Source organism: Podarcis pityusensis (genome assembly GCF_964106645.2).
Source record: "Podarcis pityusensis genome assembly, chromosome: 11".
Lineage (NCBI taxonomy): Eukaryota > Metazoa > Chordata > Lepidosauria > Squamata > Lacertidae > Podarcis > Podarcis pityusensis.
In genome coordinates this window covers 31,082,158-31,108,101 of record NC_138036.1, presented here as the reverse complement: position 1 = coordinate 31,108,101, position 25,944 = coordinate 31,082,158, and the positions used below count along the sequence as shown (strand labels likewise).

Here is a 25,944-nt window from a genome sequence, read left to right as displayed (position 1 = left end):
TTTTTCCTTAAAAAATTGCTGCACCATCTCCACCTGGGCCTCTTATGTGATCCAAGAGGTTTTGGAGTTAACATATCTGATCAAAAACTGCTAACAATATGTGCTAAAACAGTCCATTTTGGGACGCGGGTGGCGCTGTGGGTTAAACCACAGAGCCTAGGACTTGCCAATCAGAAGGTTGACGGTCCGAATTCCCGCGACGTGGTGAACTCCCGTTGCTTGGTCCCTGCTCCTGCCAACCTAGCAGTTTGAAAGCATGTCAAAGTGCAAGTAGATAAATAGGGACCGCTATGTTGGGAAGGTAAACGGCGTTTCTGTGCGCTGCTCTGGTTCGCCAGAAGCGGCTTAGTCATGCTGGCCACATGACCCAGAAGCTGTACGCCGGCTCCCTCAGCCTATAGAGCGAGATGCGCGCCGCAACCCCAGAGTTGGCCACGACTGGACGTAATGGTCAGGGGTCCCTTTACGTTTACCTTTTTACTGGCAGCAGCTGGTTTCCTACCCTACAGGGTGCACTGGGGCTTCCATTGTGAAGGAACCCCCCCCCCACCAGCAACATGCTTCTCCATCTATGGAGTATCCTGCCCCCACCCCCTCCAGCCATCAACATTGAGGGAGTAGGATTGCACTGTAAAATTATAGCAATATTCTCTTAGAGTGTTCTCTTCCAGTGGTTCCCAATTGGTGGTCCGCGTAATCCACCCAGGGGGTCTGTGGCACCATTCACATAACAAAAACTACCATAGAGAGACCAATATTTTCTAAAGTAAGGGGTCCATGAATGGGATTTTGAAAAACAGGGGGGACTGCAGCACATAGCTAATTGGGAACCACTGTTCTATTCCATTAAAGTAAGCAGGATTCTCCTAGAAACTTTTATAATGTTGTATGGCTGATACTGTTTAAAGTTATGACCCATACTTTCCTGCGTATTTGATTTTGGAAGCTAAAGGACCTACCAATGTTGTTAATCTTCATCCATAATTCTCTCTCTCTCCCCATGTAATAAAAAATACTTTTTTTAGATAAAAATGTTTACTCTTGAGGAGACAGATGCTTTGTCAGTCAAGGTTGAAATGCAAGTGCGGATATCTTCAGAACTAGCATTCTCCCTCTTATCTGACTTCAGACATCATGTGCACTGGGTTAAACACTATTCGTAAGCATATATATATTTTCCTTTTAAAGTCCATATCCACTCTCATGATCTGGTTGAAGTAGATTTTGCCTTCATAGACCAAAGCGATCTGTCAAAATGATTTCCTTAATATTCAGTAGGACAATGAAGAAGTTTCAAGTAAAATACACAATGGCTTTTATAAGCTTTTGTAGCCAAGGTTTATTACAACTCATAGATAGTCTGGAGAGAGCTAAAGCATGAGCCTGGATTCAGATGACATGCTAAGCAGGGGGTTCCCAACCATTTTTGGCCATGCCCCACCTGGGTATCTTTAAAATCCTGATTCCCCCCCCCCGACATATAATTCTCCTGTATTAAAGTTAATGGCCTTTTAGGCTTCTTCCACTCCTATTCACGTGGAAGAAGCCTAAAAGGCCATTAACTTTAATACAGTGGTACCTCGGGTTACATACCCTTCAGGTTACATACGCTTCAGGTTACAGACTCCGCTAACCCAGAAATAGTGCTTCAGGTTAAGAACTTTGCTTCAGGATAAGAACAGAAATCGTGCTCCGGCGGCGCGGTGGCAGCAGGAGGCCCCATTAGCTAAAGTGGTGCTTCAGGTTAAGAACAGTTTCAGGTTAAGTACGGACCTCCGGAACGAATTAAGTACTTAACCCGAGGTACCAATGTAACGCATTCTCGAATTGCCCCCCCCCCCCCAAAAATCAAATTGCCCCCCTGTGGGGCGTGGGTCCTGCCTTGGAAACCATGGTGCTAAGCCAAGCGACGGTTTAGCTCAGCATGGCCAGCAGCAAAACAACTAGGGAGGAGTATGGCTTGACATTCTCAGAGTGGTTTAACACTCAGTCCCTCTTCCCAGAGAACTCTGGGTATTGTTGCTCTGTGATGGGAATAGGCATCTCCTAACAACTCTTTTGGAGAAGACATGACTATTAAACTGGTATCATAGATCTAAATGTATAGTATAGATGTGGCCCTTGTCTTTAGAAAAAGGTACTTTAACCATGTTAGTTGGACAAGGAAATAGTTCTGTAAAGATATGCTTTTTAATAAAGATATGCCTTGTCAGCAGTGAAAGTGTTGAACTGGCCCAAATATATCCTACCTCTTAGATTTCAAAATGATTAAATGTGCTCCTATTTTGCATAGTGTTGTATGTTGAAAAGTAACGGGCTGCAGCCCTAAACAAGCTGCGTTGGGAAACAGGTGAAGAATTATGTAATTAGTAGGCAGAAATGGTTAACATTGACTTTCTCATTTTACTGCATTAATAAAGCATGTTATTTTTATCTTCAAAAGTTTTGTCAGCATGGCACTTGAAAGTGGAGCAAGGGAGGAAGAAGAGGCAGAGCTGGTTAGATACAGTTTTAATAGATGCAGGTTTAAGCTGAACTTGGAGTGAGCAATCACTTTTCCCATGTTGCTTCTTTTTGCCGTTCTGTTTGGTTTAAATGTTTACTGAAAAAAATGAAGTCATGTGTAACAGTTATTTAATCTGAAACGAAAGCTGCACATTCCTAGTCACAATTTAGATTATAAAGAACATATCCTTTAATTCATGTTTTACATGATACCTCAGCTACTAAACTTCACTAATGTATGGCTCATGTTCTTACAGAACGTGTAAGGTTATCCAGAATGTGACCCAAGAGGACAAAATATATCACATTACATCCATATCAATTAATGGAAATAAGCCAGATGATTTTTTAATTCTCGTGTCTCAAAGAAAGCCTTGCAAGACTGGGTAAGTAGTTGAAAGCATGCCCATTTAGTGTCAGGTAAATTTCAAGCTTTCTATAATAAAGTAACAGGACCCACACACCCAAAAATAATTATATGCTGTGAGTTTGGATGAAATAATTATTTCTTGCAAAATGTGGGGTGTCTTAATTACACAGAAACTCTGGAAATAGCAAAAACTGCTTTGTAAAGACTGAATGCAAAGGTACATGTGTGAAAGGCCATTTGTGCAACACCCCCTACACCGGGGGTGAAGAACTGGCCTCTCCGTCTCTGAGTTAAGTGTCACAAGCTTGTCAAGTAACCCACTTTTGCCTGTGTGGAGAATCAGCTGATCAGTGGGGCTTGCTAGCATAGTACTGCAGCACCAAAATTCTCTCTCTTTGGTCCCACTTTCTCTGTGATGGGACACAGATATTCTCCTGAAAGGGGAAATTTCACTATTGGGTGGATCAGTGAACTATTTACATGGTGATGGTTTACACAGGGTGTTGTTGCTGCCTGTCTGCAAGGTTGCTGAGCCCCAAGAGCAAATGTCTTTGCAGCAACAGCAGTAGCAATTAGATACTTTCAGGCAGAGGCGGATTTAGGGGAGCGCGACGGGTTCTCCCACACTGGGCGCCAAGCGGACAGGTCGCCGCAGGGGGCACTGCAACAATGATGAACCACTGAGGGCAAGAGACAAGGGGGACTGAATTTGGTGTTGCACAGGGCGCCACTGAAATTTTAAAGCTCAAAGTCTGCCACTGCTTCTGGGAACGAGTTCACAATGGGTCCTACTGTGGAAGGCATGTAGAAGCAGAGAGAAGAAAAACAATGGTAAGGGTGAAGGGGCAGATGGAGAGAGCCATCTTCCTACTTCTCCCCAGCCCCTTCCACTCACCATAAATCATTGCATATCACTACTTCGTTACTATATTGTGTGCTACATAAACAAAGAAATGTATTAACCTCCCATGCAGTGCAGGGTTAAGGCACGAGGTTTTAACAACCCTCCCCCTGCACATAAAAATATAAAACTGAGCAACTAATGTCTTGTGACCAGTACAGTAGCTGTACAAGAGCATTTTAGACAGCTTAGATTTTTGTTGTGGCTTGTTGATAACACTACTCTTATTAAATTTAGAGACCCTTACATAGTAGCTGTGAGGTCAGTTGCCTTGACTTCTGTTCCATCTTCTGAGAATTACTGCAGGCGTGAAATCCAGTGTGCGGGATTCCTGATCTACCCTGATGGAAACTCCTCTTTTGTAAGCAGCATTGTAATTAAATACAGTTCTTTTATGTGCTTTACTCCCTTTACTCTGCCTTTCTCTGTGATATGTAGGGCTGCATGATAACTGGTTTTCAATATCGTGCTATATCGCCACCTAAACATCGCAATATGTTGATATATCATGGTATCTGAAAAAAGGAAGGAACGATGCAGAGACGAACAGGACAATGCTCTGGCAACTGCTACTACTTAAGGGTTGGGCTTGGCTACCAAATGGTGGTACTCAGGACAATCCAAAGTATGGTGATGAGTCATAGTGAATACAAATAATCTGGGACTGCCAGCAGGCCTGCTAGGCGGCAGTAGCAGGCCTCAGCAGGCTGCCACAGCTTCTACCACCGCCAGGAATTGCAGGCTGCGGCCACTTCTTCCCACCACGGCGAGGTCTTGCAAGCCCCACTGCTTGTGCCACCACGAGGCCTTGCAGGCTGCCACTACTATTGCTACCACTTTCTGTTGCCACCACAAGGCCTTTCAGGATGCCGCTACTGCCGTCACTTCCTGTCACTGCCGCGAGTCCCCACAGGCCTTTGCCATGAGGACTCACAGGCCACCACCGCTTCTGCTGCTGAATCTTGTTGCCACTGTAAGACCTTGCAGGCCAATGCCGTTACTGCTGCCATCACTCCCTGTCACGGCCTTGCAGGCCGCTGCTGTTGCTGCCACCAACTCCCATCACTGCTGTGAGTCCTTGCAAGCCGCTACTGCCACTGCCTCCCATTGCTCCCGTGAGTCACCCATCCAGGCACCGATGAGACCCAGACTTACTTAGCTTCCACAGGGCCTCAGGGTTTACTTTTGGGTGCAAGGTCACCTCAGTAATCTTTCCCTGTTAATCCAGATGACAGAGTCATGCCTGCCAGTGCTATCTGCACTTGTGTGGTGGCTTGAAGCACCAACATAGGTTTTTCCTATGCTATCTGGGAGGCCGACACAGAAAGCAATTGAAACGTTCTTGCATATTCATACTGCTCTGACCAGCAAGAAGTGATACACTGAAATAGTGTTAAGAATGAAGCCCAAGTTGTTGAGTATGAAGTAGAACTAGATGTTTTTAGTGGTTATTTCACATAACTCATGTTAACCTTCTATATGTTTAAAGGTTTCCTACTACATCCAAGGAACACCTGGTGTTATGCCTTATGTTGCTGCAACTCTTGATGGCTCATCAAAATCAATTGAGGATACAGCTTCTGGGTGCATTCATTTCTTGGAGTTACAGAGCAGCACAATGGACTGCATTTAGTTAAGCAATACTGTGTCAAGTACTTTAACATTCTTTATATCTTGTACACAAGCTGTCATTAACACCAATATTTATCAAGCTGGCAAGTCAGTTCCTACCTACTTTTATGTTCAGGACCTGTATATCTAAATCATCACAGTGTTCTACATCATCATACGATGGAGCTATTTAATGATAAATTTAGTAACTAAGTTAAGCCATCTTTCACCAACATTTCATTGTTCTTTTGGAGTCCTCAGAAAACTTGTCAAAGCAATACATATTACTGCACACAATTTAAAATACTGATTTTTTATTTAAAAAATCTCATTGTAAGTAAATTTAAATTTCTATTGTAAATAATTATCCTAGGCTATTGTTAATCTCAACTAACAGCCGTATTTGTTATTCATGATTTTGCAGTTACATAATGCACATATGACACTCTGTAATAAGCACTGATTTCAGAATCCTGAGAATGTCAGGTTGTGTTTCCCGTTTCTTGTAGTTGCAAACACAGGTACTGTGTGTAGGCCAAGGTTGTATTTGAACTATTAAGTCCTGGCTTAGTAAGGGCATGCATGAGCTCCATGTGCTTTCATGCAGCTCCTTTGCTCTTCCCTCTGCACAAGAGCAGGATGCCATAGTTAAAACTTGGCTTATCGATCCTGACTTGTTTAGAAGCCATTAACCATAATGATTTACTGCGGCTGCCTAGGTTGTTTTCCTGCTTGCCCAATGGGGCAGCATGTGAATATATAGGTGTCCTATGCTATTTTAAACTACTTGATACTGCTTTCAAAAGGAGCTAGTGTATACATTTTAGTCATATCAACATACACCCTTGAATTAAATAATTAAAACTATGAGTGTTATGCTAATTTAGATTTATGGCTGTATAAGCATCTCGTTATTTATTATAACTAAAATCAACCTGTATTGGGTTTTAAATGGTATTTTGTTATTGAACTTCTCAGAAAAGCAATGAATAACTAAAACAGACAGAATTCCAGTAGATTTTAGTAGGAACTGAATTGGGGGCCCGAAGACAACATTTCAAGAAGCGTAGTCTTCCTTCAGTGCTGTTCTATCACTGAATCTTGCACGCAAATATGTGCTCTAACCTGAGCTACAGCTGTTTCTCAAAATGCTATGCGCATCTTGCAAATGGCCACTCTCCACTCGCTAACCATTCCTGCTTCTCCAAAGTAAAAGAAAACTGATATCGCTGAGAAAAGTTCTTCCAGAAGCCACATGGGCAGTGCCATTAACAGATCATCCGGGAAATACACTTTGGAACTGTTGAAGTGTAAGTAATTTGTAAGGAGAGAATGGTAGTTAAAGACTAAATCTGTGATTATCCAGATGTCACAGCAGACAGCAAGTAGTTAACATAAATGAAATTGCAAACTATAACACTGCAAAGAATACAATTATTCAGAAAACTCAAGAACTTGATACATGTGGTTTTATTACACTGGTTTATTTTTGGGGGAGGGAAATGGCTTCATCAAGTATTTAATTCAACTAAAAAAACATACAATCATTTCATTGTTGTTCAATCTGCAAGATCAACCCTGCTACCACCAATGTTTTAACTTTGCTTTTGGCTATTCATCTGTGGTCTCATTCCCGTGTTCAGGGTGAGGTCAAGAACCTCAACGCTAAAATAAGACTCAGTTTCATTTTGAGATACCTTCTGTCGTTGCACAAGTTTCATTTACGAAAAGCAGATTGACCTATTAGCTTTCCTTCCCATTTGTTTATTGGTATCACTACTCTCCACTGAGTAACATGTTATATTACCCAGTGACACGCTGGTTGGAAAACCAGCAATTGCATAGATTAACTTTCTGTTCAGAGATATACTGTTATGCAGTCACTTGCTGCAATTTATCTTCTGACAAAGCATTTCCTCTCTTCTCTAGGAAGCTTCCATTTAAGTTAGGGTTTTATAAGTGATCATCACTTAGGAAAGTGCAGTTATGGCTTATTCTGGAACTACAGTTCACAGTCCATTTTTAGTACTATAACTTTAAGCCAAACACTGACAATTGTAAAGAATGATGCCAGACAGCAGTTGTCAGAAGTTAACAACTTTAGCTATTTTTGGTTTTGGTTTTTGCGGTTTAGGGCTGTCTAAAACCTCTTGGTAATCTGCACTCATTCCTTTGAGCCATCGACCAACAGTTGCCACTCGATCTAGGAAAGGAAAAATAAATGAATACTTAAGAAATCAGCCTTCTGATCCAAATGCTGAGGAATACTTATATGTAATTCAGCATTGCAGTTTTACAGTTTATGCAGTTTATGCTCTTTACTCCAAAATAAGTCTCAATGAAACCAATGGAGGTTTTGTACAAGACTTTCTGACAGCAACAAGTTGCAAATTCCAATGCAGTATAACACTGAAACTGATTATTCAATTCTGTATATCACTTGCTTCGTATCAGCCATACAGAAATTAAGTGTATCAAAATGAATGCAATCTCTACCTGCAACAGTCGATGCACTATGTAGAGTTAGCATTACACCCCCAGTTAATGGCCTGTTTAAAGATGTAGTCAATAAGGTGAAATTGAGGGTTGTACCACTCGTTTTATAACTCATAATCAGTAGTCAAGTTCACAATTTATATAGAATGGTTCACAGGTATATAACTACGCTTTAGGATAAACAGAAATTATTTTATCCCTCACCTGCATTTTGATTCTCTGGACAATCTTTTTTAAAGTGCTCAACAGATCCACAGATCCTGCAAGCACCTCCTGTAGAAGATAAAACACACCCACACAAAAGAAGTATTTAACCACAGTATATGAATTATATTAACAAATGCCAGATGTCAAGTGTACAGTGCAAGTTTACAATTCATAAACACAAGGAAGCAAAACTCACTATTAGTATTTTTGAGCTCCATCACATCAAAACTATAAGGCTGATTAAGATGGGCAGCTGTGTTAGTTTTAAGGGACCACAAGGTTCTTCACGGGTTTTGCTACAACAGGCTAACAAGATTTGTTGTAGCATACACTTTTATGCACAAATGTTATTTCAGTTGGCAGTTATATATATAATATACACAGAGAGTCCAAATGTCCATTGTTTCAATTTAAGCTAAAACAAACAGAATCAAATTTCTTGATTAGCAACGAAATGAGATCCTATCAAGAAGTTTGATTCTATTGAGACAATGAGTTCCTATTGTTCTACGAATCACGACCCAATGATTCATTATTTTGATATTTCCGGTTACTGCTCTTGCAAATGGTAACTTTGGTTATCTTAAGTTTTCCAGATATATATTATATTGATATTTTATACTTTGTTGATTGATCAGCTATATAAACACTTGATTGAACTGACATTCAAGAACTTAGCAAGTTATTTTTTAATGCATTTCATGATGTAGCGTGTGATACTGCAGTTGCTATGATTTGTGTGCATGTGGTGGGGAATTGATAACAATCTATGCTATATGTACATGCACAGATAGGTGTGTTACGGGTTTTCTGGATCAGGATCAATATGGCCGACATTTAAAGAGAATAATGGAATACTACTCTGCTGTATCTCTAAAATTAAGTGGGTTTCCCCCCCCATTAAATGTAAATACTTTGAAAAACCTATATGGGAATCCATTTGGAATTTTAGAACTGCTTCTCAAGTAACCAGTACAAAAATACTCGTGATAAGGGGTGAACAATGTCTTTGACAATGAGCCAAAATTCCCAAACAATGGTGAGAAGCATACAAGGTCACCAATGATAAAGCTCTCTCATTTAATTTCTAGAACTAAGAAAGGGGGAGTACTCTCATGTCCATCAACTTAGTTATCTTTTTGGTAGGGGAGGGGGGGGGTTTGCAACAGTTGCACTCACCTTCAGCATAGAGTCCTTTAGGATTATCGGGACATGACCTTGAGAGATGTCCCATCTCACCACAAATGAAGCATTTTGCATATGGAAATTCACCTGTAAGAATTCAATGATGTTACAATCGAAATATCCACACTAATATTATATAAGACGCTGCAGTGAGCCAGCATTACTGTAATCTAGAATGGTTAGAATCATTAATACTATGTGAATTGTTGAAAAATATTAAGACAGGCATGTAACTTTTACCATGCCCAACATTCAATCGGGTTGTAGATACTACACATACCAAGAGCAGGATCTATTTTTGCTCTGCATTTGTTGATTTCATGCTCTGTAGATCCACAGCGGTAACAAATTCCAGTTCCCATATCTTGGCTTTCGAGTACAGCTGGGCAATCTGCCACACCATGTCCTGGCTTTCTGCAGTGGAAGCACACCTTTGGCGATACAAGGTGAATTACTAAGTGAGCAGAAAGAGATATGAACTGAAAGCAATCTCTTTTTCTGCTAGCCACATTTCAAATGAATCTTACCCCCCCCCCCCACAACCAATGAGATCTGATGAAGTAGCAGCCAGTGATGCATAGTTTAGAGTAACACAGCCCCAGTGTTTTAGGGTTAACATTTACATTTAACATGCAGGTTAATGGCACCACCCAAAATGATGGAATTTGGATTTTTAAAGAACTGCCCTATATCTTTAACACCATGTCTAATTTGGGCATTCATCTGAAGTTAAGATTCCTGAAGAGCAAAGCCATTCTTCTCACCAAGCCTCTCATTTAACAATGGTATTTGAGTAACCTATCCAGAGAAAAGCCAAAGGCACACACCTTCTTGCTGAGAATCCTAAACATTCAATGACATCACCCTTTTTCTAGCACTAAGTATAACCCGAGACACCCATGGAACCCCATTTGAAAGCAGTTCCACAAACCATACTTAAGCACAACAAATTACCGTATTTTTCGCACCATAGGGCGCACCGGACCATAGGGCGAACCCAGTTTTTAGGGGGGGGGAATAAAGAAAAAAAATCTTTTTTCCCCCAGCCCCAAAGAGCAGCGTACAGGCTGCACACAACCTTTCCCTGCCAGAGGGGTTGCACAAGCCAAGGCAGCGAGCAGGATGGATCCCGCTCGCTGTTTTGGCTTCCTCTTTAGCCCCGCGCAACCTCTCCTTGCCGGGAGATGCTGTGCAGGGCTAAAGAAGCCATAGCCCCGTGCAGCCTCTCCTTGTCGGAGGGGTTGCGCACAGCTATGGAGCAAGCCAAGGCAGCGAGCGGGATTGATGTTTTGCCTTCCCCTTTAGCCCCGTGCAGCCTCTCCTTGCCGGGAGACGCTGCGCAGGGCTTCTCCTGGCTTTCCTGGGAGGTGGTTGGATTCCCTCACCTCTCCCAAAAGCCCGCAGAAGCCGTGCAACCCCTTTAAAGAGATCACGGCTTCTCCTGGATTTTCTGGGAGGTGGGGGAATTCCCCCACCTCCTGCAAAGCCGGCAGAAGCCGCGCAACCCCTTTAAAGAGATCACGGCTTCTCCTGGCTTTTCTGGGAGGTGGGAGAAGGGACTGATGCGGCCAGTCAGTCCCTTCTCCCTCCTGTGGAAAAGCCCGCAAGAGCGCACAGAGCTTGTGTGCGGCTCTTGGGGGCTTTTCCCGCCTGCCTCCCCCCTGCATTCGCTCCATAGGACGCACATACATTTTCCCTTGCTTTTTAGGAGGGAAAAAGTGCGTCCTATGGTGCGAAAAATACGGTACACACATTTATCTATTTAACCTTGAGTAGGAGCTAGCTTATGGATTTATCACTCCAGAAAATTACACTGAAATGGGTAGCCAAAGTATACGTGCCCATTAAATGACTCTATAAACTGATGTCAAGAGTACCAAATTCTACATCATAATCATCCCCTAAATGCTTTGTGAATTCTGGAAAGGTGATATTGCTCCAGAATATAATCATGCCCAGTGAAGTAGCATAACTAAACTATTGGATTATAAGTGCCATCACTATCTATAAACCTAACCTAACACACAGGGGCTGTAAAGAAACATAAAATAAAGAATTTGGTTTCTCCCTGCTGTGCATGACTTCTGAAAGTCCTCATGAGTGATTTTCTCTATAGACAGCTGCTTTTACAGCTCTCTTACTGTGATCTGAACTGCATAAATTGATTCTGCATTTGTATCAGTTGTAATGTAATCTGTAGATGAAAACTGCTATAGAAAGCATTACTATTGTGCATAAGACTCATAACTTTCATTTATCAGTATTTTATTTCCCATCCCTACAATCTGTAGGATGACTGAATTATCACTCTGCTATAAAAGAGAGAATAAAGACACAACAAAAATTGAGAGTGCTGACTACAGTAATAGACATACAAACTTCCTCAGCTCATGAACATTTAAGTATAACAAAACATTTAATTATAGCAGAACAAACATAAATTTCTAGTTCAGCTTTAATAATTTTGAATATTCAAAGCAAAACAAAGTCTGTTAAAACATTAAAGAACATCTGAGCACTAAACATACATGCAGATCCAGAAACCGCCAATCTAATTCAGAAACAAGCTTTTTACAAGTAGATAAAGTTGTGCTGTGTACACAAAAGACTGCAACATGAGGAGAAAACCTATTTTCACTCTAAAGTGGGGAACCTGTGGCCCTTCAGATGATGGGCTGAGGCTGATGGGAGTTTGAGTCCAACTATATCTGTAGGGCCATAAGTTCCCCATCCCTGTGCTAAAGCATGCTCAATAATAAACGGAAGCCAAGACACAAACGTGTTCACTAATAGTTATCTGGACTGAGACAAATTATTGTGATCTCACTTATGTGACAGAGTAGTGTCATTTGCACTATGAAAAGAAAAAGTAACGGGCACCAAAAGAAAGAAATAACAATGGAACATCACCTTACCATTGTGTTCTTTTTCATTTCCTGCCTTTTCACTCTTCTCCCCTCTCGCCGCCGGTCCTTTTTCAAAGCTGTTGCTATTTCATCCTTTGCTTCACGGCTGTTGATCACCTCTCCTTTATGCAATGTCTGAGAGTTCTGTTTTAAATATTCCATAAAACCGTTGACATCTTCATTCGTATAGTCTTTTTTCTTCTTATTTTTCTTCTTCCCTCGAGTACTTCTCAAGGAAAAGTTGTCTGAAGAGCTTTGCTTTCTATCTGTTGTTGCGCTTCCGGTGGCATCATTTTTCATATTTTCCCATGGTGTTGCATCCAGAGCCTTCTTGTTGTGGGTGACATTTGCTCGTGCCCACCTGGTCATGACTTCCTATGAGATTTAAAAGATGTTAGGTTCACATGACTGGATTAGGTTCAGCCTTGATTAATGACGTGGACCCAGAACTGAATAAGCATTTCTATTTGTTTAGACCAGCACAACTGTGCTAGCTGGGGCTGATAGGAGTTGTAGTCCACAACATTGGGGGGGGGGGAATAAGCAGAGAACAGAATCAGGCCTCCTTTTATTCCCCTCTGAGCAGTGCCTCAGATCCAATCTTTACCCTTTCAGTTCCCAGTCTGAGGGGAACTGGAGACCAACTGGAGACAAAGTGACAGGCAGAAATTAAGAGTGCGATCTACTGGCAAGTAGATCTAGATGACTTGAAACAGACGGGCGAGGGTTGCTAGTGCCCACCCATAAGCTAGAAAATGCTAACCCACAGATCCTTCCCTAAATTGTTGCCATCTGTCTGTCCAGAGACAGTGGAGTGGATTTCCAAGGCTTAAGTTCAACAGTTGGAGAATCACAGTGCCTACTGTGGCTGTGGAGACGGGTAACTTGTTATGGCTGCCTCCCGCATTGTTTTTGCTGCATTAGCAGCACCGAACTGACCTCTCCAGGGCGCAAGCTTGGGCAATGTGTATGGAGGTCCTTGGCTGCCCAGACAACAAATCCCCCTCTTGGCCTCACTGATGTGGTCCAAAGGAAAGCAGAGCAATACATTTGGCACCAGCTTGGCTGCAGGAGTTGCCATAAGGAGGAGTACAAAGCGCCATCCAACTGTCTTAGGGACACCATTTGGGGTTTTGTGTAGCCTTAGCCTTCTCTTCTCCCAAAGATGTCCTGCAAGACAGCGGGTACAGATTTATCCTCGAGTTTTCTCGAGGAACGAGTTATAGCTGCAAGGCAGCAGTGGCTTAGCATCCTTCTCCCTACTATAAATAAGACTGCTTTAAAGCGACAGGGTGGGAAACGACCACCATGATTTATGACTTGCGAACCTGGTTCTGGCATTGACCAAAAATTCCGGGGACTCAGCAAAGGCTCAGAAACACCCCAGGGTAATAATAATAATAAACCCGAAATAGATCCGACAACAAGCCTGAAGTCTGCAGGGTCTCCGCCCGGGATCTCACCCAACCCCGACCTGGGCATGTTCACTTCCGCGGACACGTGCGGAGCAGCTACCGTGGGAACGGAGGAGCCCCGGCACTCAGGCCTTCCGGGACAGCGGCCGAGCTCCGGGTGTCTCCCGAAGCAAGTGTCCAGCGGCTCCAGGCGCCGCTTCGCCTTCCCCGCCTCCCGAGCAAGAGGTTCCTCACTCACCGGGGTCAGGAGGCGAGAAGCGCCACGGAAAGCCTCCGGCGCAGACGAAACGCACAGCCTGGGAGGGAGAGAGCGGCACCGGAAACGTCCGGAGCCCGAACTGCTGCACTTCCTGTAGGTAGGTGGGTGGGTGGAGGCGGAGCGGTTGCCATGGGACCAGGCGCGGGCGGAAGCTGAAGCAACAGGCGGGAAGCGCGAGGTTATGTGCTGGCTCAGCCTGGCGCTGTGCAGGGTTAGGCGCGCGTAACACACTGAGCCTCAGTGGGCTGAAAAGAGCCGGGCTCTGTATAGGATTGCAGGTTTAGGCGGAGTGGGCGGCGGCAAAAGAAAGCCGCCATGCGTTTCCCCCATTTCTTGGTTTCCTATTAATGTAGCTGTAAGTAAGCGCATACAGTCATGGGAAAAAGAATTTGAATTCTGTGGTGTTGCATGTGAAGTCATAACGAACTCATCTGTTTCTTGGCAGGTCTTAGAGTTAGCTAAATACAACCTCAGATGAAGGGCAACACACGATGTATTACACCGTCTCATTGATGTATTTAACAGAAATAAAGCCAAAATGGAAAAGCTGTGTGTGAAAAAGCATTTGTACATGTTATGATTCAATAGCTTGTAGAACCACCTTGAGCAGCAATAACATGAAGTAATTGTTTTCTGCAGGACTTTATTAGCCTCTCACATCATTGTGGAGGAATTTTGGCACGTCCTTCACAGTGTTGCTTCCGTTCATTGAGGTTTGCTGGCATTTCTTTATGCACAGCTCTCTGAAGGTCCCACGCAGTATTTCAATTGGATTGACGTCTGGGTTTTGACTGGGCCATTGCAACACCTTGGTTCTGTTCTTTTTCAGCAATTCTGTTGTACATTTGCTGGTGTGCTTGGGATCCTTGTCCTGTTGCATGACCCAATTTCAGCCAAGTTTCAGCTGTCGGGCAGATGGCCTCTCATTTGACTCTAGAATACTGTGGTATACAGCGGAGTTCATGGTCAGCTCAATGACTGCAAGGTCCCCAGGACCCGTGGCTGCAAAACAAACCCAAATCACCACCCCTCCACCATGGTGCTAGACAGTTGGTATGAGGTGCTTGTGCTGATATGCTGTGTTTGGTTTTTCCTAAACATGGTGCTGTGCATTATGGCCAAACATCTCCACTTGGGTCTTGTCTGTCCCAAGGACATGGTTCAGAAGTCTTGTGGTTTGTTCGGCTGCAACTTTGCAAATCAAAGCTGAGCTGCCATGTTCTTTTTAGAGAGACGAGGCTTTCTCCTGGAAACCCTTTCAAACAAACCATACTTGTTCAGTCTTTTTCTAATTGCACAGTCATGAACTTTAACATTTAACATGCTAACTGAGGCCTATAGAGCGTTTTTTGCAATTTTTCTGAGCATTGCATGTTCTGACCTTGGGGTGAATTTGCTGGGACGTCCACTCCTGAGAAGTCTGGCAACTGTTTTTAAAGTTTTTCACTTTTGCATAATCTTTTTCACTGTAGAATGATGGACTTAAAATTAGTTGGAAATGGCCTTAGAACCCTTCCCAGTTTCATGGGTGACAGCACTTGCTACTCTAAGAGCATTGTGTCATCTTTCCTCCTTGGCATTGTGTTAAAATACACCTGAATGCTCCAGACCAGCAAACTGCTAAAACTTCGGCTTTTATAGAGGTGGGCACACTTGCAAGGGCATCTGATTAGCAGCTCCTATCTGCTGTTTAGCCACGAATTCCTATGGAACACGTTGGCGACTAATAAACACACAATAATTACCAAAATAATTATACATTCTTTATCAATCTTCTGAGAAAAATACAAAACCTTGTGCAAAGCCACAGAAACTTGCAAACTACCCAGTCTAAGATGAACTTATAATGTCTGATTTCAATAGATTTTTCAAATGCTTAACTCAGTCTTTTGTTTTCTTTATCTTTTTAGGTAAGTTCATGAAGAGACCAACAAAAGGTAAGTTCGGTGTTGTTCACAATACCGAGAGATGCTAGTGAAGTTGTAAATGGATGTTAATGAAGTTGTAGACAGGGTGCCAGCGTTTTGCACCTGTTTTGCCCTGGCAGTCCAAGTAATCAAGAGGCCGCTGTTCGCCCCCGATGGGGCCCTTTTACAGGGGCTTGCAGGTAGCACACTCCCAAGGTAGTTTTCCGGGCTTCTTCAGTGGTCTAATCTCAAAGCCTTGATACGTATATTGATATTCAATTTCATAGAGAGTACTATTTCTTAGCTTAAGCTTAAGAGACTGATTTGCTTATGCCATGTGTTGTTGTTCATCTGAGATTATATTTACCTAATTTTAAGACCTGCTAAGGAACAGATGATGGCTGTTATGTCCTGATATGTAAAACCACAAAATTCAAAGAGGGTGCACTTTCTGTTTCCCATGACTGTAGATGCCAGAAGTTCACACACGAAATAGGAGCACTTTTGCAATTACGGGAACATCCTTGTTCTCATCAAGAGTCAATGCCAGGATGTCTGTCACACTCTCCCCACCCATCCCTCACCCCACCCTCCTGCCCTGCTTTGGCTTCTTAAACAGAATTGTTGGGAGGCAGACTGTAAACAGCCTTGTTTTTATTTTGACATTGACACCTCACTTTCCGGCCATCTAGGTTTTAAGGCTGCTGAAACCCAAGATTGTTGAATAGCAGGTTTAATCTCACTGTGAGTTGAGTTGTATGTACTTAGGACAACTGCAACTCAAAAACAGTCAGTGTCATTTACCAGGTGGGTAGACGGTTATTGTTGGGGAAAATAGGGAAGTTCCTGAGCATGTATGCCCTAAAAAACGAACAAAACCCACAGCCTCAAAAACTCCGCAAAGGTAAAATATTTGTTTTTCTTTTCTTATGTTTATGATTGGTTAATCTATGATAGCAGTCCATATTGTACAAAAAGTAATTAACTTGTGCTTTCTAAATAGCATCCGACTCTTATATTTATTCTCTGGCTCAGTGGCCACATTTAGATGTTGCGATAAACCATTATTTGCTCTGATGAAAAGGCGCCACACCTTTTTTCTTTCACTTGTCTCCTCCCTTACATAGGATGGAGTGACAATTAAAAGTCCCAGTTGCAGGCTTTCATCTGAGTGTAGAAAACTGCAGTTTGTACAAATTACTGTATAATTCAAGCAGGATCAAACCATGGTTTGATATCCTGATTTGTTGACTGAATTTAATTGGTAAAAACCACAAGTTCTTGTATTTAGATAGGAAAGGAGGTTTGTTCCAGATCAAATTGGAAACTTTTAACTCTCCTCACATTTGGAGGAAGTGGGACAAGGAAGCAGGAGCACACAAGCCCAAGACTTGACATGGCACATTCTTTATAACACTAACCTAGGGTATAGTATAATGCCTGAATATGGCCAGTTCACTCTTATTTATATTTACTTTGGAGTAAGTGAACTCAATGAGTTTTAGTTCCAAGTTAGCATATTGCCTGTGCCAAAATAGTTGCTTACAATAGGATACACAGCTGTGTTCTAAAATGACCACATCACAAAAATTCCCATAAGTTAGGGTTGTAGAATATGATGCCCCAGGAATCTCCTAGGCACTGGTTCAAATGTTTAGGACAGATGGCCAGCTGATGAATTATTTGAAGCTATTACTAAATTTTCCACTAGAGGGAGCATGCTCCTACAGTTGACAGTTATTATTTACAAGTACAGTAACGTGAATGTTTGGGAGTTTCTAATTTCAAAAGTTAAGCTTTATAGTCTGCTTCTATGTATAGGGTTAAGTGTGATATTCATTTTCAGCGGATTAAGATTTCTCTTACTCTGTAAAGGACCAGGCTGCTCATACTTCTATATACGTATCTTATAGAGCTGCCATTGGAAATGCAGGAAAGTTACTAGGCGACACTGAGACAGTGTTTGGTGCCTAATTCTCAGCTCAATCAAAACTGGTTGAGAGGCAGGTATTATTGATAGAACTGTTACCAGTGGAAAGAGTGCATCTGTTGTTGTTGTTGTTGTTTAGTCGTTTAGTCGTGTCTGACTCTTCGTGCCCATGGACCAGAGCACGCCAGGCACTTCTGTCTTCCACTGCCTCCCGCAGTTTGGTCAAACTCATGCTGGTAGCTTCGAGAACACTGTCTAACCATCTCGACCTCTGTCGTCCCCTTCTCCTTGTGCCCTCCATCTTTCCCAACATCAGGGTCTTTTCCAGGGAGTCTTCTCTTCTCATGAGGTGGCCAAAATATTGGAGCCTCAGCTTCATGATCTGTCCTTCCAGTGAGCACTCAGGGTTGATTTCCTTAAGAATGGATAGGTTTGATCTTCTTGCAGTCCATGGGACTCTCAAGAGTCTCCTCCAGCACCATAATTCAAAAGCATCAATTCTTTGGCAATCAGCCTTCTTTATGGTCCAGCTCTCACTTCCATACATCACTATTGGGAAAACCATAACTTTTACTATACGGACCTTTGTTGGCAAGGTGATGTCTCTACTTTTTAAGGTGCTGTCTAGGTTTATCATTGCTTTTCTCCCAAGAAGCAGGCGTCTTTTAATTTCGTGGCTGCTGTCACCATATGCAATGATCATGGAGCCCAAGAAAGTAAAATCTCTCACTGCCTCCATTTCTTCCCCTTCTATTTGCCAGGAGGTGATGGGACCAGTGGCCATGATCTCCTTTTTTTTGATGTTGAGCTTCAGACCATATTTTGCGCTCTCCTCTTTCACCCTCAATAAAAGGTTCTTTAATTCCTCCTCACTTTCCGCCATCAAGGTTGTGTCAAGTGCATCTGTAGAAACACTAAAATAATTTCATTAAAAAAGCTATTCATGAACATTCCTGCCTACTTATTCACACACACACATGGAATGTGGAAGTTCCATTCCCTAAGATGGGAGGGGAGGGGACAAGGAACCTGTAGCCCTCCAGGTGTTGTCAGTTCCACCTTCCTTCAGCCCAAGTGCTCCAGGATGATGGGAGTTGTCATCCAGTAACACCTGGAGGGTCACAGGTTCCCTGCTACCCCTGGTTAAGTGGCACATATCTGCTGTAGAAATAAAAACTCTTAAATACTTATGAAAAGCAAATATTCATTTCCTGGAGTTTACTGAGGTATGATCACAGGCCCATTAAATATTCCATCTTATATTTATTGAGAACTTATTATCACTCCTGATCTATTTCCTTCCCACTTTTTTGAAAGTAGGGGAAGACTTCTGTTTTGATATTTTCATTTCTCTTCCTGAAGAAATCCTACTTTATTTACATATTTTACTTGCTTTGCGTTCTGCTTTGTTTTATTATTTCCAACATGAAATGTTAAAACAAAATCTTTAAAATACAGTAGTACCTCGTGTTACATACGCTTCAGGTTACATACGCTTCAGGTTACACACGCTTCAGGTTACAGACTCCGCTAACCCAGAAATAGTACCTTGGGTTAAGAACTTTGCTTCAGGATGAGAACAGAAATCATGCAGCGGCGGCGCAGCGGCAGCAGGAGGCCCCATTAGCTAAAGTGGTGCTTCAGGTTAAGAACAGTTTCAGGTTAAGAACAGACCTCCAGAACGAATTAAGTTCTTAACCCGAGGTACCACTGTAAAAATTGATGTTTATTAACATGAAGTTATTTCCCCCTTAAATTTTGTATAATAAAGATTTCAATAAAATGGTATATATTTATAAGATTCATTGTACCACTTCAAAATAACCCTGGCAGAGCACATGTCCAACCTGCAGTTTCCATCCTCATATATCTAAGTTTAGCTATTGCTTCTCTTTTTCGGAAGTTGGTATCATTTAATGTGGCCTTAAGGCAAAAGTTAATATAATGGAACAACCTATGGAGTAATATACCCTCGTTCAATTTGCTGTGCATACTCATAACCCGCTTTTCTTAGTTATACACCTGTGCAAAAGATATACTCTGTCCTTGTTATTGAGTCAAATACTGTACTTCCTGTTAAAAATTCCTGATAAAATATTATTAACTTATCAAGCTTATCAATAATATTTCCTTCTCTTTGCTGAAATGTTCCTTTCTGCTTTACAGAGTTTTACCAGTAGATGGAGATATGTACAAAGAAACAGTTTGTTTTATTATTAAATGCTTTCTTCCCTACAGAAAGAACTGGCCTTGGTTTAAAAATCATTAGAGTGCATTTAATAGAGAAAAGAATAATCAATGAATGACATTTTGAAATGGATTTTAATAAACTGCAAAATAAATACTGACTTCTTGCCACAGTACTTGAGAGTTTAGTGAAATAATTGGTTTCCACGGCAGCTTATCTGTGGCATGAATCATGTGTGGCTACATTACAGATATTTTTCCTCCAAGCCCCACTGAAATAACTGTAAAGTATATAAAATGTATATTTGACTGCAACAACAGTATTTCCTACAGATGTAAGTCCAACAATAACTGTATTGATAAAATCTAACCATTTGATTATGGTTATCACTGATTCATTAGAGCTATTTTTCCTTTTTAATAACACTTTGAATTTCTAATGCTTTTCAGATCAACCTACAGACTAAGCAAGAGATACATACATACATAATTTTATTTGTATGCTGCCTTTCCATCATTTAAACCATGCTCAAGGTGGCTTGTAGCATAAAAACACATTTTGTTACAAGCATAACACAAACAGCCATAAACAATTAGTAAAACATCAAAAAGTACAAAACCAAATTAAACTGTTTCCACATACATTAAATAATAATAAGATCTAAAATTAAGATACAAAAAATTAATATCAAAAACAGCAACAACCCCACCCCCAACAACAACAAAAAAACCCTGAACAAAACCCCCAGCTCAATAGACTTTCATCAGTTTCAGCTTCTGCAGCTGGAGTCAGTCAGGGCCCCACCCTCCCAGGCCAGGTGGGGAAAGGCCTGCAAGGCAGGGAGCAAGTCTTCCAGAACTCACAGCCAAGATGACAAAGGGCCAAAACTGAGCAGCAGGACATCTGTTCTTCTGGAAGGTCCTAGGTTCAATTTTCAACATCTCCAGGTAGGACTGGGAATATCCCTTTCTGAAAGATTAGTCAGACTGTGTATGTATTACCAGCTGAAACATAGCAAGGTAATTATTATTCTCTTCAAATTGAAACTGTTGGGTTTTTTTGCAGGGGACAATGCATCAATATGCAATATGCTATAAGAAATGACAAGATAAATACACTATAGTGGCAAACTGTGTGTACACAGCACCCAAACCAGCAATAGGAGCAGACTGGATACTTTGTGAATGGGAGTGGGAGTGAGTAGATAATTCTGAGCTAGATTGCTCAATGGTCTGATTCAGTATAAGGCAGTTTCCCATATTTCCTTATCAGTGTGGGATGTTTAAAAAACGTCATGAAAATTCAGCAGCATTTTAGTGAGATTCCCCCCCCCCATCATACACATCTTTATAAGTAATTTTGTCTAAGATACACATTTTTGCAAAACAATTTTCCTTTATATAATGAATTTCTGTATGCTATTTTCATGAGTGTATGTGTTTTTTATGAACAATTTTTCTTTAATACAGTGGTACCCCGCAAGACGAACGCCTCGCAAGACGGAAAACCCGCTAGACGAAAGGGTTTTCCGTTTTGGAGGCGCTTCGCAAAACGAATTTCCCTATGGGCTTGCTTCGCAAGACGACAGCCCATAGGGAAATCTCCGGGACAGCGGGGAAGCGCAGCGCGTCTTCCCCACTGTCCTCGGACCTCCTCCCGCCGCCCGGCTTCGGAACGAATCTCCGATGCCGGGCGGGGGGGGGGAACGCCTCCTCCCGCCGCCCGGCATCGGAACGAAGCTCCGATGCCGGGCGGCGGGGCGGGAACGCCTCCTCCCGCCGCCCAGCATCGGAACGAAGCTCCGATGCCAGGCGGCGGGGCAGGAACGCCTCCTCCCGATGCCGGGCGGGGGGGAACGCCTCCTCCCGCCGCCCGGCATCGGAACGAAGCTCCGATGCCGGGCGGCGGGGCAGGAACGCCTTCTCCCGCCGCCCGGCATCGGAACGAAGCTCCGATGCCGGGCGGGGGGGGACGCCTCCTCCCGCCGCCCGGCATCGGAACGAAGCTCCGATGCCGGGCGGCGGGGCGGGAACGCCTCCTCCCACCGCCCGGCATCGGAACGAAGCTCCGATGCCGGGCGGGGGGGGGGGAACGCCTCCTCCCGATGCCGGGCGGGGGGGGAACGCCTCCTCCCGCCGCCCAGCTTCGGATGGCTTTCCTGAAGACTTGGGGTGGGAGGAGGGTTTTCCTTCCCACCGCCAACATTCAGAATGCTGTTCTGAATGTTGGCGGTGGGGAGGAAAAACCCTCCTCCCACGCAAGCCCCGGGAACAGAGGGAAAGCGCTGCGCGCCTTCCCCTCTGTTCCCGTACCTGTCCTGAAGGCTTGCGGTGGGGAGAAAAGCCCTTCTCCGCACCGCCAGCCTGGAAGCGGTTTCCCTAGGAACGCATTAATTGATTTTCAATGCATTCCTATGGGAAACCGTGCTTCGCAAGACGAAAAACTCGCAAGAAGAAAAAACTTGCGGAACCAATTAATTTCGTCTTGCGAGGCACCACTGTATATGCATTTTTGTACATATAGCTTAGCTGAAGGACTGTATTGCGAAAGTGCAAATTTTGAAGGATGACTGTATTTTTGTTTGTGCTTTGTTTTGTTTTGTTTCTGAAAGCATGGATTGGGTAGGATCACCTATAAATGCAGTCAAGTTCAGAAGCGAATGGTGGCCTTGTGCTCTTGGAAAGGCTTCTGGTCCAGTGGAGGCATCCACTAATGGATACCCACTCCATTCTGTTCCCATCTGAAAATCGGCTCCAGAGAGTTATAGGATCCTCCAGAACAAGGTAGAAAGTGGTATGGAGGGAAAGGGGAATGGGCAAAAAATCGTCTTTCCGTCTTTTCCATTAGGGAATGACTTCACTGGATCTAAAAGCCCTTCTAGAGCATGACAGCATTGTACCCAAAGGGTCTAACTTTCAATTAAACATGCTTAGAATTGGTATAAACTATGGAGTGAAGCATCTAAATGAGAATTTGTATGGACTGGCATGAATCTCTGCTCCCTTCCCAAATACCTGAGTTGCTATACTAGGAAAGCTGCTATTCTGCTGCTTCCATTCACATCACTAGACAGAGCTTGGCAGAAAATATCTTAGGTATGAGTTTTTGTCTCATCACTTCTCAGTTAGTTTACAGGATTAAACTCGCATTTCCTCGGTGTTTGGTTTTTGTTTGAAACTTATTTACTTGTGTGCAATTCTGATTTAATGGGAAGGGGAATCAGTCGGTACCTGGTCTCTTCTTGCTGTTTTTTTTTTTTTAACCTCTCTAGCATTGGAGAAGTTTTTTTGGGGGGGGGGAGTGCAAGTTAGCAAGGGGGTTTCCTGCTGCTGGGAGACTCTTGAGAAAGTTTGAAAAAACACAAGTAGTTCCCCAGTTGCAAATTAAATGAGAGGTTTCAAGAGTTACCAATTCCTTGCATTACCAAGGTGACCTTTCAGTGTTGTTAAAGGCGTGGTGCAGAGGACGACGACCAAGATGATCAATAATAGAATGTGATTATATGGCAGAGGGAAATGAATTGGATCATTTATTTCAAGATTTTTTTTTAATGGTACTGTGCGTTTTTTATTATCTTCTTCCACACACATTTGTGAGGGTAGAATGCATATATATTCCTTTTGTTCATCAGTCTAGCACCACAGCTTTTGATAACCTTTTATCTGCACTAGTTTTATCTGAATGAAAGGTCAATAGCGCGCACGCTCTCTCTCTATAAAATGTGATTATAATATGTTACTAGACAATGGAGTTTGCATGTATTAATTCAGCAATCTGATTGTGTCTCTAGCTGAGCATCCTAATCACATTTCAGTTTTCTCACCATGTGGATGGAGTTTTATCAATCTTTCTTCCTTACATTTGCTACATTTACATGTAATCTTTGAAAATGCATGGCCTTGTTCTCCTTTATCCCAAAGAGGCTGTAGGATAACTTTGGTCATATCCATACCATACATTTAGAGCATTTGTATATCATTTTAACAGCCATGGCTTCCCCCAAAGGATACTTGAAACTATCATTTAAGGGTGCTGGGAACTGTAGCTCTCTTAGCGTGTCCCTTACTAACTCTCAGCACCTGTAACAAACTACAGTTCCCAGTATTCTTTTAGGGAAGCCATGATGGTTAGAGTGCTATAAGAGGGCTTTAAGCCAGTCTTCCACAACCTATGGTCAGAGATGATGGGAATTGTAGTCGAACAACATATGGAGACCCAGGATTGGGAAACGCTTCTTTAAATGTGGATATAACTGGGTGTGAAATGCATTGTGCATAAGATTCAATCCAGGAGACTCTTCTCTCTGCCTAGGCGCCTATTTCCCCCTCTTCTCTGGGGCTTGTACAGGAGCAGCAATGGATTAACTGCAGACAGCATCTGAGTCATTTGCCTTCTGCTCTTGCCTCTCTGCTCTCTCTACTTGCCTAACCTTTGTTCTTCACCAACAGCTTTTCTATTATATTGATTTCCTTTAGTGGACTCGATAAGTCATGGAAGGCTTCCACAAACATTCACGTCTGCCAGTTTGTCTCTGATGCATCCTGTCTGTTGTGATTTACTGTTGAAATCACACCTGTTATTGCAGATATATGTTTTAATCCAACCCCTCACAAACTGAGATGAACCCATTACTGATGTGTAGGATGTCCTTGGTGTGTAGGACATTTGAAACTGGAATAAACGAAAGAGGCAAATTATACAAAATTGGCATACACTTTGGAGGATTTAAAAATGCTTAAAATCTCTCCCCCACCCCCACCCTCTTGAGAGGGGATGAAATCATAATCAACACACTCCTTTTATCTCTGGCAAGCTCTCTGTGCTGTTTGTCTCCTGCTGCACATTTTCACCAGATTCTTTTCTCTGCAAAACACTTGAGCTGTCACCCTTGTGGCACTCCGAGTAATGATTTACAGCAGGAGCCAAAAACAGGATGTACTTGGCTGGGGTAGAAACACGGCCAGCTTCATTGAAAACTAGCCGAAGGGACTGTGGCACCAATGGCTGATACAAACAGCAAAGCATAGCGTTGCTGGGATATGCCAAGTGAAGAGCTACAGGGATTTGAGTTCTCGCATTTCTATCCGATTTGCTTATTATAATGCCTGGAAAGGCCATGTTTGCATGCCATGGAAAGCAGAGTAAACTTGGGAAAGGGTACGGGCAAGAAATAAAATGTAAAAGACATCTGAAGGTGATATTGATTATTATGTCTGCATAAATAGTTGGTGGCTTGTTGTGTGCAGTTGTGCGTAATGCAGCACCTCCAGTTACACTTACGTAACTAGTTAGTCACTGAATGTAACTTCAGGTCTGCATTACTCAAAAACAACAGCATTACTAAGACTAGGAGCTCAGCCTTAGGCAGATTCATGGAGGATAAAGCTACCACTTGCTATTAAGTCATAATGTCTGTATTACCTCCCAGTATCAGAGACAGTATACTTCAGAAGACAGATTGCTGGGGATCATGCTCACATCTTGCTTGCGAGCATCCAACTGGGTGACACCTGGTTGGCCACTGGAGAACAGAGTGCCAGATTAGAGAAATTTTTGTTCTGATCCTACAGAACTCTTATGTTCCTAAGTGTACTTGGAAATTAATCCCACTGAAATCAGTAGCTATCACGTCCAAGTAAACATATGGCTGAGCTGCTAGTCTAAGATTTTATATTATGCTGCTCCTTCCCACTGCACTGCAGAGCAACAGGTGGTATCTGGTTTTCAACATCATGTTATATCAGCAGCTAAACTCTCTGATATGCCGATATATCATGATGTCTGAAACTGCCCAGCCCTACCCCACACTGCTCCTGCTTGCATGAACCAGAGTGGTATGGGGGCTCACTGAGCTGAGCAAGCCCTCCAATCTGGCTCCCACAAGCGGTATGGAGTAGGGCTGGGCAATCAGCTGAAGGCCCGGCAGCCTCCCACCCACCCCTTAGCAGATCAAGGCCCCAAAGGGGGCTTCATTAAACTGTTCCGCTGAGGTGGGGGTAGCTGTGCACCCACCCGCCCCTCAGCAGAGCAGTTTAAAGAAGCCACCACCACCTTCAGCCCCCAT

General features: G+C 42.9%; 2 protein-coding genes and 1 long non-coding RNA gene across 12 annotated transcripts in view; 2 read left to right on the top strand and 1 right to left on the bottom strand.

Annotated features, from left to right (window-relative positions):
• Positions 1-6,273, top strand: part of ACOT12 (acyl-CoA thioesterase 12) — a 182,306-nt gene extending 176,033 nt beyond the window's left edge. For all 4 annotated transcript variants that reach the window (XM_080972754.1, XM_080972752.1, XM_080972751.1 and 1 more), the window contains 4 exons: positions 1,026-1,159; positions 2,763-2,891; positions 4,014-4,137; positions 5,266-6,273. In XM_080972754.1, the coding sequence (XP_080828880.1) occupies positions 1,026-1,159; positions 2,763-2,891; positions 4,014-4,137; positions 5,266-5,409 (531 nt within the window). In that variant the 3' untranslated portion in view covers positions 5,410-6,273. The remainder of the gene's footprint in view (positions 1-1,025; positions 1,160-2,762; positions 2,892-4,013; positions 4,138-5,265) is intronic.
• A 569-nt stretch (positions 6,274-6,842) lies between these two features.
• On the bottom strand, positions 6,843-13,951 carry ZCCHC9 (zinc finger CCHC-type containing 9). Of its 6 annotated transcripts, none has more exons than XM_080973156.1 (6): positions 13,835-13,951; positions 12,191-12,556; positions 9,556-9,706; positions 9,270-9,362; positions 8,088-8,156; positions 6,843-7,590 (listed from the first exon to the last, which is right to left on the bottom strand). In XM_080973156.1, exons 2-6 carry the CDS (start codon positions 12,548-12,550, stop codon positions 7,472-7,474), a joined length of 792 nt encoding a protein of 263 aa, XP_080829282.1. In that variant the 5' UTR covers positions 12,551-12,556; positions 13,835-13,951; the 3' UTR covers positions 6,843-7,471. The 6 variants fall into 6 exon arrangements, with proteins under 6 accessions (XP_080829282.1, XP_080829287.1, XP_080829283.1 ...); XM_080973161.1 differs by having other exon boundaries at positions 12,191-12,552; positions 13,835-13,937; XM_080973157.1 differs by lacking the exon at positions 13,835-13,951 and adding an exon at positions 13,697-13,829.
• Positions 13,952-19,927: 5,976 nt separating this feature from the next.
• LOC308458414 overlaps positions 19,928-25,944 on the top strand; it is a 59,440-nt gene continuing 53,423 nt past the window's right edge. For both annotated transcript variants that reach the window (XR_013977379.1, XR_013977380.1), the window contains exon 1: positions 19,928-20,827. This is a non-coding gene — a long non-coding RNA (uncharacterized lncRNA). The remainder of the gene's footprint in view (positions 20,828-25,944) is intronic.

Excerpts from the sequence above, each read along its gene's own strand:
- ZCCHC9 (XM_080973156.1), bottom strand. The coding sequence starts at position 12,550 with ATGACCAGGTGGGCACGAGCAAATGTCACCCACAACAAGAAGGCTCTG. Across the intron at positions 9,707-12,190 it reads AAATGAAAAAGAACACAATG|GTGTGCTTCCACTGCAGAAA; the intron begins GTAAGGTGATGT and ends GTATCGCCAAAG. Across the intron at positions 7,591-8,087 it reads TCCAGAGAATCAAAATGCAG|ATCGAGTGGCAACTGTTGGT; the intron begins GTGAGGGATAAA and ends TTCCTTTCCTAG.